Raw genomic sequence first — 13577 nt, 5'->3', positions numbered from 1 at the left:
TAGTTGTTAAGCGTTTGCCTTTGGCTTCGGTCATGATCCCGGGGTCTTGGGATGAGCCCTGCATTGGGCTCCCTCCTCAGTGGGAAGCCTGCTTCTCCCTCTTACTCCCCTGCTTATGTTCTCTCTCTCACTGTGTCTCCCTCTGTCAAATAAATAAAATCTTTTTTAAAAAACCAACTTTTTTTTTTTTTTTAAAGATTTTACTTATCCATTTGAGAGAGAGAGAGAGAGACAACATGAGAGAGGAGAAAGTCAGAAGGAGAAGCAGACTCCCGTAGAGCTGGAAGCCTGATGGCAGACCTCAATCCCGGGACTCCAGGATCATGACCTGAGCTGAAGGCAGTCGCTTAACCAACTGAGCCACCCAGGTACCCAAAATAAAACTATTTGTATTAACAGAGAAATAAACGGAAAATTCAATTATTCATGGTGATTTTAAGGATTAGTTTCTAAATTTATTTATTTATTTATTTATTTAAGATTTTATTTGTTTATTTGACAGAGAGAAATCACAAGTACACTGAGAGGCAGGCAGAGAGAGAGAGAGAGAAGGAAGCAGGCTCCCTGCTGAGCAGAGAGCCCGATGCGGGACTCGATCCCAGGACCCTGAGATCATGACCTGAGCCGAAGGCAGCGGCTTAACCCACTGAGCCACCCAGGCGCCCAAGGATTAGTTTCTGATCCCCAAATTTTGTCTGAGAGAAGTTATTTTTGTTTCATAAAAAGATGAAAATGTCTTTTTTTAAAAAATATTTTATTTATTTATTTGACAGAGAAAGATCACAAGTAGGCAGAGAGGCAGGCAGAGAGAGAGAAGGAAGCAGGCTCCCCGCTGAGCAGAGAGCCTGACACGGGACTCGATCCCAGGACCCTGAGATCACGACCCGAGCCGAAGGCAGCGGCTTAACCCACTGAGCCACCCAGGTGCCCCAAAAGATGAAAATGTCTTAATCTCTGGGCAAAATGGTAGTAAGCTCTCAATGATTATAAACTGGCAGTTGAAATTTCTCTCTTTTTAACACAGAACAACAGAATTAAAAAGTCAAGTTTAGGAACTGTGTTATTAGTAGAATGGTGAACAGACTTTTTATTTCTTAAAATGTATTTATTTTAGAGAAAGTGTGCTCAAGTGAGTGAATGCATGCAGGGGTGGGGCAGAGGGAAAGGGAGAGAGAGAATCCTCAGATTCCCTGCTGAGCAGGGAGCCTGATGCAGGGTTCTATCCCAGGACCTTGAGATCAGGACCAGAGCCGAAATCAAGAGTCAGCTACTCAAACAACTGACTTAGCCAGATGCTAAGAATGGTGAACAGATTTTTAAGGTGGTCCCCCATGATCCTTGCCTCTGATAATCACACTACTACCCCTTGTGTGTGGGGAGGACCTGTGACTTACTCCTAACCAAGCGAATATAGGGGATATGATGGCATGTCACTCCCATGATTATGTTACGTTCTACAAAACTCCACATTGCTAGTAGATGGGCTCTAGAGACTTTCTCCCTTGCTGGCTTTGAAGAAGTAGTTGTCTTAGGAGGCTTGTGTGCCATGGAACTGAGGGGAAACTCCAGGCAAAAGCCAGCAGGAGGCCAGCACCCTCAGTTTCATAACTGAAAGGAAATGAATTCTGCTAACAACCGAGTGAGCTTGGAAGTGGACCCCTCCCTAGTTAGTCTTGTGATGAGAGCTCAACATTGGCTAACACCTTGACTGTGGTCCTGCAGAGATCCCAGCTAAGCTATGACTGGACTCCTGAGATAATAAATGTTTGTTGTTTAAGCCACTAAGGTTGTGGTAATTCATTATGTGGCAAAAGAAAACAAATTCAGGTAGATTCTATGAATTTTAAAAGTCTACCTTTAGGTGTGCCTGGGTGGCTCAGTGCGTTAGAGCCTCCGCCTTCAGCTCAGGTCATGATTCCAGAGTCCTGGGATCAAGCCCTGTGTTGGGCTCTCTGCTCAGCAGGGAGTCTGCTTCCTCCTCTCTCTCTGCCTGTCTCTCTGCCTACTTGTGATCTCTGTCTAATAAATAAATAAAATCTTAAAAAGAAAAAAAGTCTACCTTTAATCATATATCAATTGTATTAATTTCTTACAAATTTTATGAGAAGGATGATATATTATTATCTAGTGAAAAATTTAATATCTCATGTTAAATTAGAAATATCTGTTAAGTTCAAGTATATTTGTATGAAGTGACACACTTATAGAAGACAAATGGTTTTTTTAAAATTAGAATGTTTACATTCAAATGAGATTTTGCTTAAAATGTAGTTACACTGATATACTACTATGTAATTATGTTACATGTTACTGTCATTGATCAAAATATTCTGTATGCTCCTCTTTTGAAATATGCCTAACTTAGTTAAGTAACTGAAAAAGAGTATTAGTTACAATACTGGATAGTCATGTATAGTCCTCTATTATCTTTTTTCAGAAAATATTTTCTTTCTTTCTTTCTTTCTTTCTTTCTTTCTTTCTTTCTTTCTTTCTTTCTTTCTTTCTTTACTGAGAGCACAAGCGGTGGGGAGGGGCAAAGGGAGAGGGAGAGAGAATTACGGTGAGAAGCCTGACATGGGTATCCTTTTAAAAATAAAATTGGTCTTAAGCAGCTTAATCACATGAGTCACAAAGCTTCCCTTCCAGTGATTTCATTTTTTTAACATATAAATCAAGTCTAATTCAAGAGACATAGCTTGCGATTACTGAGCCTACTGAGGCTCTGAATGGAATTCTAAAAATGTCTTGAACATTACTGGAATAAAAACACAACTTCCCAATTTCTTTCCTTTTTTTTTTTTTTTTTAAAAGATTTTATTTATTTATTTGACAGACAGAAATCACAAGTAGGCAGAGAGAGGAGGAAGCAGGCTTCCCGCTTAGCAGAGAGCCCGATGCGGGGCTCGATCCCAGGACCCTGGGATCATGACCTGAGCCGAAGGCAGAGGCTTTAACCCACTGAGCCACCCAGGCGCCCCATCTTCCTAATTTCTTAAAAAGTTAAACCTAAACTACTATATGACCAGGCAGTCATACTCCTAGATATATTATTAAGACAAATGTCCACGTGGTAATATGTTCACACATTTATAGCACCATGATTCATAAAAACCCAAAGGCAGGAACAACTCAGATGTCCATCAACTGATGAATGAACTGTGGTATATGAATATAACAGAGTATTATTCACAAATAAAAAGAAACAAAGTACTGACACGTGCTATAACTTAGGTGAACCTCTAAAATACTGTGAGAAATGAAAATAGCCAGACACAAAAGGTCATGTATATAAGATTCCTTTTATTTATTTTTTAAAAGATTTTATTTATTTATTTGAGAGGGAGAGAGCGAGTGCACAAGTTGTGAGGGAGAAGCGGACTCCCCATTGAGGAGGAAGCCCCAGTGCTGGGCTTGATCCCAGGACCCTGAGATCATGACCAGAGGTAGACGCTTAACCAACTGAGCCATCCAGGTACCCTCGTGTGTGTGTGTGTGTGTGTGTGTGTGTGTATTTTTTTATGATTTTATTTATCTATGATAGAGATAGCAAGAGAGGGAACACAAGCACAGAGGAGCTGCAGGAGAAGCAGACTCTCTGCTAAGCAGGGAGCCTGATATGGGGCTCTCAATTCCAGGATGCTGGGATCATGACCTGAGCTGAAGACAGATGCTTAACAACTGAGCTATTCTGGAGCCCCTGTATATTTTTAAAAGAAAACTCTACACCAAATGTGGGGCTCAAACTTAGGACCCTGAGATCAAAAGTCACATGCTCTACCCACTGACCTGGCAAGGCACCCCTGAATTATATCCTTTAAATAGTTAATTATAAGTTAAGTGAATTTCACCTCAATTACAAATTACAATTACAAATAAAAAGACAAAAATCAAGTTTAATGGAAAGTAGAAAACTTTTACTTTTATAGTACTTAACCGGTTAAATTATTTTTCTCAGTTTGGTTGCAAAGGAGAAAACAGTGGTTCTCAAAATTTAGTATATATCCAAATCACAGAGAATGCTTGCTGAAGTTCCTGATTCTGTAGACTTTGGGTGGGGTCTAGGAATTTCCATTTCTAGTAAGTTCTCAGGTGATGCTGATGTGCTGCTTTGGAGAACACCTTGAGAGCCAGTGGAGCAAAGGAAGAAATGGCTGCTGCAGTCAGGAAGTAGGGATTTGACAGTGGAAGGTCGGTTTGTGTGGCTGAGTGGAAAGATGTACAAAATGTGACTGGAGTCAGGCTGAGTCAGTCTAGTCTAGACTAGAAATAGTTTTGTAACTTGCACTGTGGAGCTTAGACTAACAAGAAGAGCAAATTTAAGAATTATATTTATAAACTGTGACATTAGCATGGACAGGCGAACAATTATAGAAAACTGAAACTATTTCCATTGGTTAAGCACCTTTAAGTTCTGAAAGTCAATTTAGATTCAGGAACTGGGCGACAGAAGAGACAGTTCAGAGTACTAAATTGGCTGAACCAGTTTAAGAAACTTGGCAATTAGAACTTTATGTCCTCTTATTACTATTTCATGAGACTGGCTATATGGATCATTTACTAGTGTTTTAATGGCCATGATGGAATACACTCAATTTTACATAAAGAACACGATCTTTTTAGAGTTGTTTGCTTCCATTTTCCACTGCAGAACACTTCTAGAGTAACCAAGTAAGAGAACAAAATTTAAAACTCTACTCTGCTGGCCTCAAAACTGGTAGAACTAATTAATTAACTAAAAAAAATGGAGGTGGCCCAGGAGTGCCTGGGTGGCTCAGTCGGTTAAGAAGTACTTTGGCTCAGGTTATGATCCCAGGGTCCTGGGATCAAGCCCCACATCGGGCTCATTGCTCAATGGGGAGACCTCTGCCTGCTGCTCCTCCTACTTGTGCTTATGATCTCTCTCTGTGTCAAATAAATAAATAAAATCTTAAAAAAAAAAAAAATTAAAACAAACAAACCAAAAAAACAGAGGTGGCCCAGATAGGCAGTGCTGTATGTTAACCAATGCTGGCTGACTGAACCCTTGAATCCGAGGAGATGGACTAGGGTACTGGTGATGCCTGTGGATCACGCCACTGGCAGTTTTAAATGTGCAGACTATCCTAACTTTTTACATGTTTCTTTTAAGTTGAAATGAAAGATAATTTACTATCAGTGCAGCTGTCTATAGCCAACCAATATTTAAAAAAAGCAAATGGTGTAGATTAGTAAATGCTAATAAAGTACCTAAAATATTCTAGACTTCTTCCCTCTGGCATAGGGTCTTCTCAAAGTAATTTAAAAAAATTCAAATGTTTAGAGACACCTGGGTGGCTCAGTTGGTTAGTTAAGTGCCTTTTACTCAGGTCACGATCCCAGGGTCCTAAGATTGAGTGCTACACTGGGCTCCTTCCTCAGTGGGGAGCCTGCTTCACCCTCTGCCTGCCACTCCTCCTGCATGTGCTCTCTCTCTTTCCCTCTCTTTGACAAATAAATAAAAATCTTTAAAAAAAAAATTCCCATATGTCTACACTATCTTTACTTGCTACCATTTCTCTAAAATGTTCTCCAAACCTTTCAAGTGCCTTTTTCTGAATGACTCAGGTCATATGGGAGACCAAGCAAGAGAGTGAGACATCAGCCACATCTAGCACTACTATTAAAATGCATGTCTTAATAGTAGTGGGAAATGACATCTTCCTTTATGGAAGAAAAACAGTGTATTATATGCATATGAATAATTCAGCTTATATCAGGTTGCAAGTTTAATGGAAACACTTACTTCTTTGAGAGCAGCTGGGATCTTTTTCTGTTTCCTTCCTGATGGAATACTATGTAAGACTGATGATAAGGCACTTGAAGGAGATTTGTGATTTCCAGGAGATCCAATCTTAGGAGAATGCTGGTGATCTAAAACAAATCAGGTGCACTTATGTAGCCAGTGGTAAGCATTTTGCAATTCAATTTAATTCAGATCGATAAACACTGTTGCATAAAATATCTATGGAAGGACACTTGAGAAACTGATGACACTGAGACCCCCGGGAAAAAAGATGAATGGCCGAAAGTTGAATGGGAGAAAGACTTTCCATTCTCTATGATTTTATGCTTTTTCAGTTGTAAACCATAAGAGGATGACCCTTTTGTGCCTTCAGAATAATGAAACATGTTAATGCACTATCAATTTTAAATATATTATATAAATTTCCCTCCTGACTTTAAAAAAAAAAACACTAATAGCATCATTTAGTACCTAGATATATGATGGAATAAAAATGATATAATAAACAAAGTATTAGAAAAGGGGCCATAAGACAAGATAGGAAACCACTAATTTTGAGTGCAGAGATTCAGGGAAAGCTGGGGAGATAGTAAGATATCTGAGTTGGCCATTAAGGTATAACAGGAATTTGCCAAGTCAAAAAGAAGAGGATGGACACTCCATGAAGAGAGGTCAGCATAAGCAAAAGCAGAGGTATGAAATTAGATAATCTATTTGGAGAATAATAAGGCTGAAGGAAAAAAGACTGGTTCTAAGGAATGTGAACTGTTGTTTAAGCCATGGGAAACCAAGGTCTTTTTTTTTTTTTTTTTTTTAAGATTATTTATTTATTTATTTGACAGAGAGAGAGATCACAAGTAGGCAGAGAGAGAGGAGGAAGCAGGCTCCCTGCCGAGCAGAGAGCCCGATGCGGGACTTGATCCCAGGACCCTGAGATCATGACCTGAGCCGAAGGCAGCGGCTTAACCCACTGAGCCACCCAGGCGCCCCAGGAAACCAAGGTCTTTAAGGCTGGGAAATGACAGTATCTGACTGAATTTAAAAGAAAAAAAAAATCTGGCAGTAGAAAGGAGGAAGGATTTGTAGCAGAAAACCTGTTGGGAAACTATGAGTATAGTCCAGATTAAAAAATAGGGCTGAGATGAAAAAATTAAGAAGAAGGTCTTTGAGGATAAATCAGTCAAGATTTATTGACTAAAAATGGGTGTGGGTGATTAAGGAAGAGGATTTTAAAAATGAGTGTTGAAGGTTCATAGCCTATACTGTACACCACAGAACAAAGCGGGGAACAAAAAGGCCAATGAAGGATTAGATAAATGTGTCTTCTGGGACCATGTATGTAACAGTTATTATTACTCCATAAATATATGGATTCTGAAATAGCATGCCATCTAGTTTTATTCACTGAGACATTCTCATTTGGTGATGGAAAGCTATTCTTCGTGGAAATGAAGGACAACCTTTTTGAAATTCAGATCCTATATATAGGTTCAGGAACTGAACGAAAACTCTCTTCCCAAAATATAGACCTGAGAGGTCTTGCTAGCTGCATTCATCTTAACTGTGGGGATGGATACCTACAAATAATGAGCAGGCAGATACGACATCATTTTGTACTTGGTGAAAAGCTGGACATTTAGATATACCACCAAATCAGTCCAAGTAATTAGAAATAAGTTAACAAAGGGCCACCCAGTCAGTCTATGTCCACAGAGATAGATAAACATGATTTGTAACAAGCACACAGTTGGGAAACTATAAACTTCAAAATTACTTGAAAGTTAAAGTTCCCTTGTAACTGTTTTAAAGCATTTCATTCTGTAATTATATTTCTACAATTAGTATCCTATGCATTAAGAAAGCTTAATTAAATTACGAAAGCAAAATTCTTAGCATTTTGAGATGACTATCACCAATCACATCGCTAATGCACCTGAGATGATTCTTTCAGAAGGTCGTTTGGAAGCATCTGGGAAAAAAGGAATTTGTTAGATCTTTACTTATATATTACCTAGTTTCTGCAGTTCTTGGAAACAATGTTCACATACTCTTGCTGGTTGATTTTTCAGGTAATCTAAACCGTATTTATTTGATGAACAGGCTTGGCATACAATCTGAAAACACATTGGAATTATTTTATTTGGAATAACCTCCACATCAAACCAACAAGTAGGCCACAGTAGATAAAGCTGTCTACCTAGAGGGCTTTCAAAACCTTTTCTCAGTCACTCTCACTAATACCTCTGTGGAGTTCAGGCCTGCGGTGAACTCACGCACAACACTACAACGGAAGATGAAGAGGACACACAATAGGACCGAGTGCTAACTCCATAAAATAAAATACTAAGAGCATTAACATGTGCAAAGTGTTTAAACCGTGAAGGATGTGCATGAAGCCCTCTGTTAGCTGTACTTATCATCAGGGACATTGCCCATCACCATCGCTAAGTAACCACGACCACATCTGCTGTGCCTCTACCAAGCATCTGGCCCTCTACTAAATGCTTCTAAATAGACTCCGTTTACTCTTCACAGCAATTCTTTGACATCATTGTTACGATGCTCATTTGACTAACGAGGTCATGAAGACCTAGACACGTCACTGGTGATCATTTCAACACTCAAAGTACCTCTATTAAATACTTAGTATCTAGATAAAGGTAGTTTAAATAATTATTAGTCAATGTTGTTTTTTAATGAAAACAATCTATTATTGACATTCTACAGTAATCTTGGTAAGTAAGAGTAAGTTCCCTAAAGAGACTGCACTATGCCTAAGTATTTAGAGAAAATATCATCCACAATTCAGTATCTTTTTTCTTCTCCCCGACATGATTTATAGGAGGAAATAAGCTTCTTCACTATGTACAGCCTGAAGCTATTAAAAATCACAAGGGAGGAGTGCCTGGGTGACTCAGTGGGTTAAAGCCTCTGCCTTTGGCTCAGGTCATGATCCCAGCATCCTGGGATCGAGCCCTGCATCAGGCTCTGTGCTCAGCGGGGAACATGCTTCCCTTCCTCTCTCTCTGCCTGCCTCTCTGCCTACTTGTGATCCCTGTCTGTCAAATAAATAAATAAAATCTTGAAAAAGAAATCACAAGGGAGATGGATGTCAGTTTCTCCCACCTTCCCACAGGCCCGGCAGTGGTGTCGTCTCCAGGTCAGAGTAAATTCACTTGTGCAGATCATACACATTGTGGCTCTGGTATCAGGGATCCAGATGGGAGCTTTAGATCCAAGAGGGCTAACTTCCTCTTTATTTTCTGAGTCAGCCTGTGGAAGAATGACTTTTCATTACCTCCATGCACATAGAGTACTATAGAATCAAGCTATTTGGGGAGGGGGTGCACAATGGCAGCTCAGTGCTGATGGTGTCATTAAGGATGTGGTGGGCTATTATAGTTGTCATGTTCTCAGGATATTAAGATTAGCTATATCCTAATAATCCTTTGCTGCAAAATTAACTTAAAAAAGATGCCTGTAGTCATGCCAATGACAGCTGGTTACTTTCTTCCTTAAATTATATTGTATTTCCCCCATTTTTTACAATGAAGTTTTACAACCAGAAAAAATATGAATGCGCTATTTGTTATCACAGACTTGCCGTTAGACATTAACAAGATAGTTAGCTCTGAAATTACACCCACACTTACATCTTTCTGTGAAACACAAGTTGCCTTTCTAAACCCCTGGGAAAAGTTTCTTTAGGGTAAAAAACTGCTTGAAATGCACTGAAGAAACAAACAAACAAACAAACACAACAAAAAAACAAAAACCAAGAAGGAAAAGACAATACCTCATCAAGACTCCTACTAGGGCAGAATGTGATTCTTTTTTTGGCATACTCTTCTATTGACCTGGAAATTGCTTCTAGCCATTCATCCCTTTCTGTGGCAGAACTGTTGAGGGCAAAAGAAGGTTCCATCAACCAGATGTCAGCTTTTATTGTTTGCCTTTTTCTTCCTTCTTTTCCTCCTGCCATGGCAACAGATTCCACCACCCTCCCCAACAATGCTAGTCACTGGAAGGAGCTCTGAGGTTTGCAGGCACAAATAATCAGAGCAGGCATTAAAGAACACATAGCATTTTAGCAAATACAATGCTTTTTTTCTTCCCCCAAAGTACTGCTTTATACTTGTGAAGTCTCTTAAATTTGGAAGTTTTTTTGCTTAGTTTAAGAGTTAGTCATAGTCAAATAAATAAACCAAATCTTAAAAAAAAAAAAAAAAAAGGAGCTAGTCATACAATGAATTACTATGGCTATTTACATAACCAAGATGTTTCCTGAGATATAATAGTAGAATTTAAAAATATTCCAAGGAATCCAGTTTCAAATCCAAATTTAAACATGGAATACTAATTATTTTTAGTATTATTAGATTAGTATTATTAAATGTTACTAAAATTTTCTAGAAAGGGCACTGGAGTAAAGGAGACCTCTATCTGGCATCACAAACAGATGTTTAGGGAGTGGTTAACCAGGGAAAGAGCCTGCAATTGTTCTGACAGGGTTCCCCAACTTAAGCCTCCCATCCTGCTACCCTCAGGCCATCAGGAACTAGGGGATTCAAATTTAGACAGAAATGGGCCAAATAGGGAGAAAGTATTCTGGTTCTGCTTTATTACAACCACACATTCTCCCAAAAAACGCTTGTGTCTCCAAATCATTGTTGGCATCAGTACATTTAGTTTTGAATACTCAAGAATGAGAGGCACATTTTAGGTAGTGTGTGTGTTTCTGTGTGCATGTAGACAGAATTTAATAATCTCTCATAATAAAATAAAACCTATCATAATAATGGGAATGTGATTTTTGTAAGGAAATGTCTACTTGTTTTAGAAAGGCATAGGAAAGTATGTAGGAGTAAAATGACCTCTGATATCTGCGATTTGTTTTGAAATAATTGAGAAAAAATATTTGTAGCAGAATCTTGGTTAAGTTTGGTGTCTGGGTGATTGAATATAGAGTTTCATTGTATTTTTCACTCTAATTTTAAAAATACTTGAACTTTTAGATATTTTTATAATTAAAAATTCCATTATCCCTAATGGAATTCGTACATAATGGTATAAACAGGCACATTTTCTTGATTTTGATGAATGCAGAGCAGGTCAGGAGATACTAAAAAAACCTTCCCCACAATAATTATAGTCAGAAATTTACCTTCCTGCTAAATGGCTTAAGTGCCCATCAGACTATACACTCACATGGATATTAAAAAGTAGAAATCCACTTTACAAATACAATTTTAAAACTAGTATGTTTCTCAAATTTTCATTATATACCAAGAATAAAATAAAATAGAACAGCTCTTATTTTTCTAAGCCCAATAAAACCTGCCTCAATTTCCTCTACCACTCTACCATTACTGTCCCAACTAGCTGCCGTTTATTCAACAGTTATTACACGTCAGCCAACTGTGCTAAATGAGTTGCAAATAGAAATTAAGAGCAAATGTCATCACATCTCATCCTCAGAGCTACCCCACAGAATACATATTGGATCTTACACCCTCTTTCCCCAATACCATCACTATCACCAACCAGCACCATTTACAGATAAGCAAGCTGAGGATTTGAAATGTTGGACAATTTGTTTTAAACAACAGGCTACATGACCTTGTATCAGGCCCAAGTGTGGCTAAAGATTGAACCCTTCAGCACCGTGTCGTTCATCTCCGTTCTCTGAACTATACTATAAGAATATAGGCTTAAGCTTCCAAGTAAACATTCATAAAATAATACTGTCCCTCCCTCTCTCTCCCCTTCCTCTACTTTTTGGTGGAAGAGTTAAAAGAAAGCAGAAAGGCAGATGGTTAATTTGAGAATTGCCGTCTGATTTTTCTGGAGCCCTGGGAGCATGTGGAATGTGATTTGACTGTGCAAATCATGTCACATATGCTGTTCTTTCATTTAATCATTCCTGGCTCTCTCTTGTGTGGGGATCTGCCAAAACAATGTTTACCAGCTCTTGATAACACATTTCTCACAGACCACACACATTTGCCTGCAGTTTTGAGTGGAGACATGCTAAGTCTTCTTTTGTAGCACAGTTAGAAGAATCAGCACCTTCTTCAGTTAAACCCACTTAAAATACAGTTAAACCAGTATTCTTTTCTTTATGGAATGTGTGCATTATCCAGAAAGCAAATTTGTATTATATAAGCCCCATTCTCCCATTGATTGGGATGCATTCCAAAAGACCTCCAGTAGCAGGGATTGCTGGCATGTTAGATGTTGCCACACTATTTACTCCTTGTATAACTGTGGAATGCTATTCTGAGGTCTAAAGGCCACACCACACCACTCATTTCAATTCATGAGTTACATTTAGTGAGAGACTTCTGAGGGCAAGGACTAAGCCATGAAACTAAGCACATACAAAACACACCACTTATAAGGGCTCATCTCTAATTGAGGTGAGACACAAAAGCAAGTACCTACTGCATGATACAATAAAGGTAAGGTAGACAAGAAACAAAGAAATAGTAAATTATGTTATTTAGGCAGCAGGGAAAGCTCTGCACAGGGAATGAGTATGTTAGGACTGGAAGAACTGAGGAGTTCGACAGAGAACCTTGTAGTGTCTCTGTGCACCGGTGTCTGGCCTCCCAGCTTTGGTTATCTTCTCTAAGCTCATGACTCCCAAATATATGCGATGTCTGGGCTCCCTTCGGACCTCAAGATCCTTACAGGCACTGTCTCATTGATGGCTCCATTTTTTTCTTTTCTTTTTTTAAAACTTAGGCTTCATGCCCAGCCTGGAGCCCAACTTGGGGCTTGAACTCAGATCCTGAGATCAAGACCTGAGCTGAAATCAAGAGCTGGATGCTCAACCGATTGAGCCACCCAGGCGCCCTGATGGCTTCATGATTGATAGGGACCTCATATTTGATATGCACATCTGAAACTAAATTCCTGACTCTTCCCCCAACGCTGCTCCTCTCCTGGCGTTTCCCGTCACAGGGAATGGCCTGGCACTACCTGGCACAGTGTACCAGTCAGAGACTTGCTTTTAATACCTCTGGGTCTCAACCCTGTGTCCGATTAATCATCTCCTTTACTTCCCCTCCCAAACCATTTTCCACCTAGCAACCAACTTTTAAAAAGGCCAATCTGATCACGTCATTCCCTTGTACAAGCCTTTCAGTGGTTTCCTGCGGCTCTTTGGCTCAAGTCCCAAATCCACAAGTTCTGCCTCAGCTTTCCCCTGTCCCTCCAGGCTTACCTTGGCTTTCCCTTTTATTCTCTATGTTCATGCCATTCTGGTCTTTCAGTTCTTTGAATTTGCTATGCCCTCTCCACCTCAGGGACTTTGTACACATTATTCCCAATGACCAGCAGCCTTTCTCTTTCCTCTTTGCCTTGCTCTCCAACTCCTGCTTATCTTTTTAAACTCAACTGACACAGCAGGTCTTTCAGGTAGCTATCCCTGACTGCCCTTTCTCCACCAAAGTTAGTCCAAGGTTCCTCGTTCTACAGCCTCATAGCACCTGGTAGTTTTCCTGTGTACTACTTAATCACAATAATAGTTGATTGTGTTGACATTTTGCTAAGCGTATGTCTTCCCTAACAGAATGCAAGGTCAGGGAAGGAAGGGCCCTTTTAATTCTCCACATTATCCTGATGCCTGGCACAATGCCTGGTCTACAGCAGACGCTTCATATTACTGAATGAAGGGATGAATTCCAGGCACAGGCAGCTGCCTATGCAAAAGGCAGAAGGAAGTGAGGTAGGCTGGCGTGCATGGAGAACAAGCAGATCCATGCTGGCAGAATATGCCATGCTCTGGTGGGGGTGCAGACGGGGAGAATGG

At 39.6% G+C, this 13577-nt stretch overlaps 1 protein-coding gene across 3 annotated transcripts in view; it reads right to left on the bottom strand.

The window, feature by feature from the left end:
* FGD6 (FYVE, RhoGEF and PH domain containing 6) overlaps window positions 1-13577 on the bottom strand; it is a 125498-nt gene that overhangs the window by 9613 nt on the left and 102308 nt on the right. For all 3 annotated transcript variants that reach the window (XM_082739264.1, XM_082739266.1, XM_082739265.1), the window contains exons 15-18: window positions 9558-9660; window positions 8888-9034; window positions 7773-7875; window positions 5762-5889 (exon numbers count right to left, since the gene is read on the bottom strand). In XM_082739264.1, coding sequence (XP_082595390.1) covers window positions 5762-5889; window positions 7773-7875; window positions 8888-9034; window positions 9558-9660 — 481 coding nt within the window. The remainder of the gene's footprint in view (window positions 1-5761; window positions 5890-7772; window positions 7876-8887; window positions 9035-9557; window positions 9661-13577) is intronic.

The sequence above is a fragment of the Mustela nivalis genome (genome assembly GCF_964662115.1).
Source record: "Mustela nivalis genome assembly, chromosome: 7".
Lineage (NCBI taxonomy): Eukaryota > Metazoa > Chordata > Mammalia > Carnivora > Mustelidae > Mustela > Mustela nivalis.
This window is presented reverse-complemented; position numbering and strand designations above follow the sequence as displayed.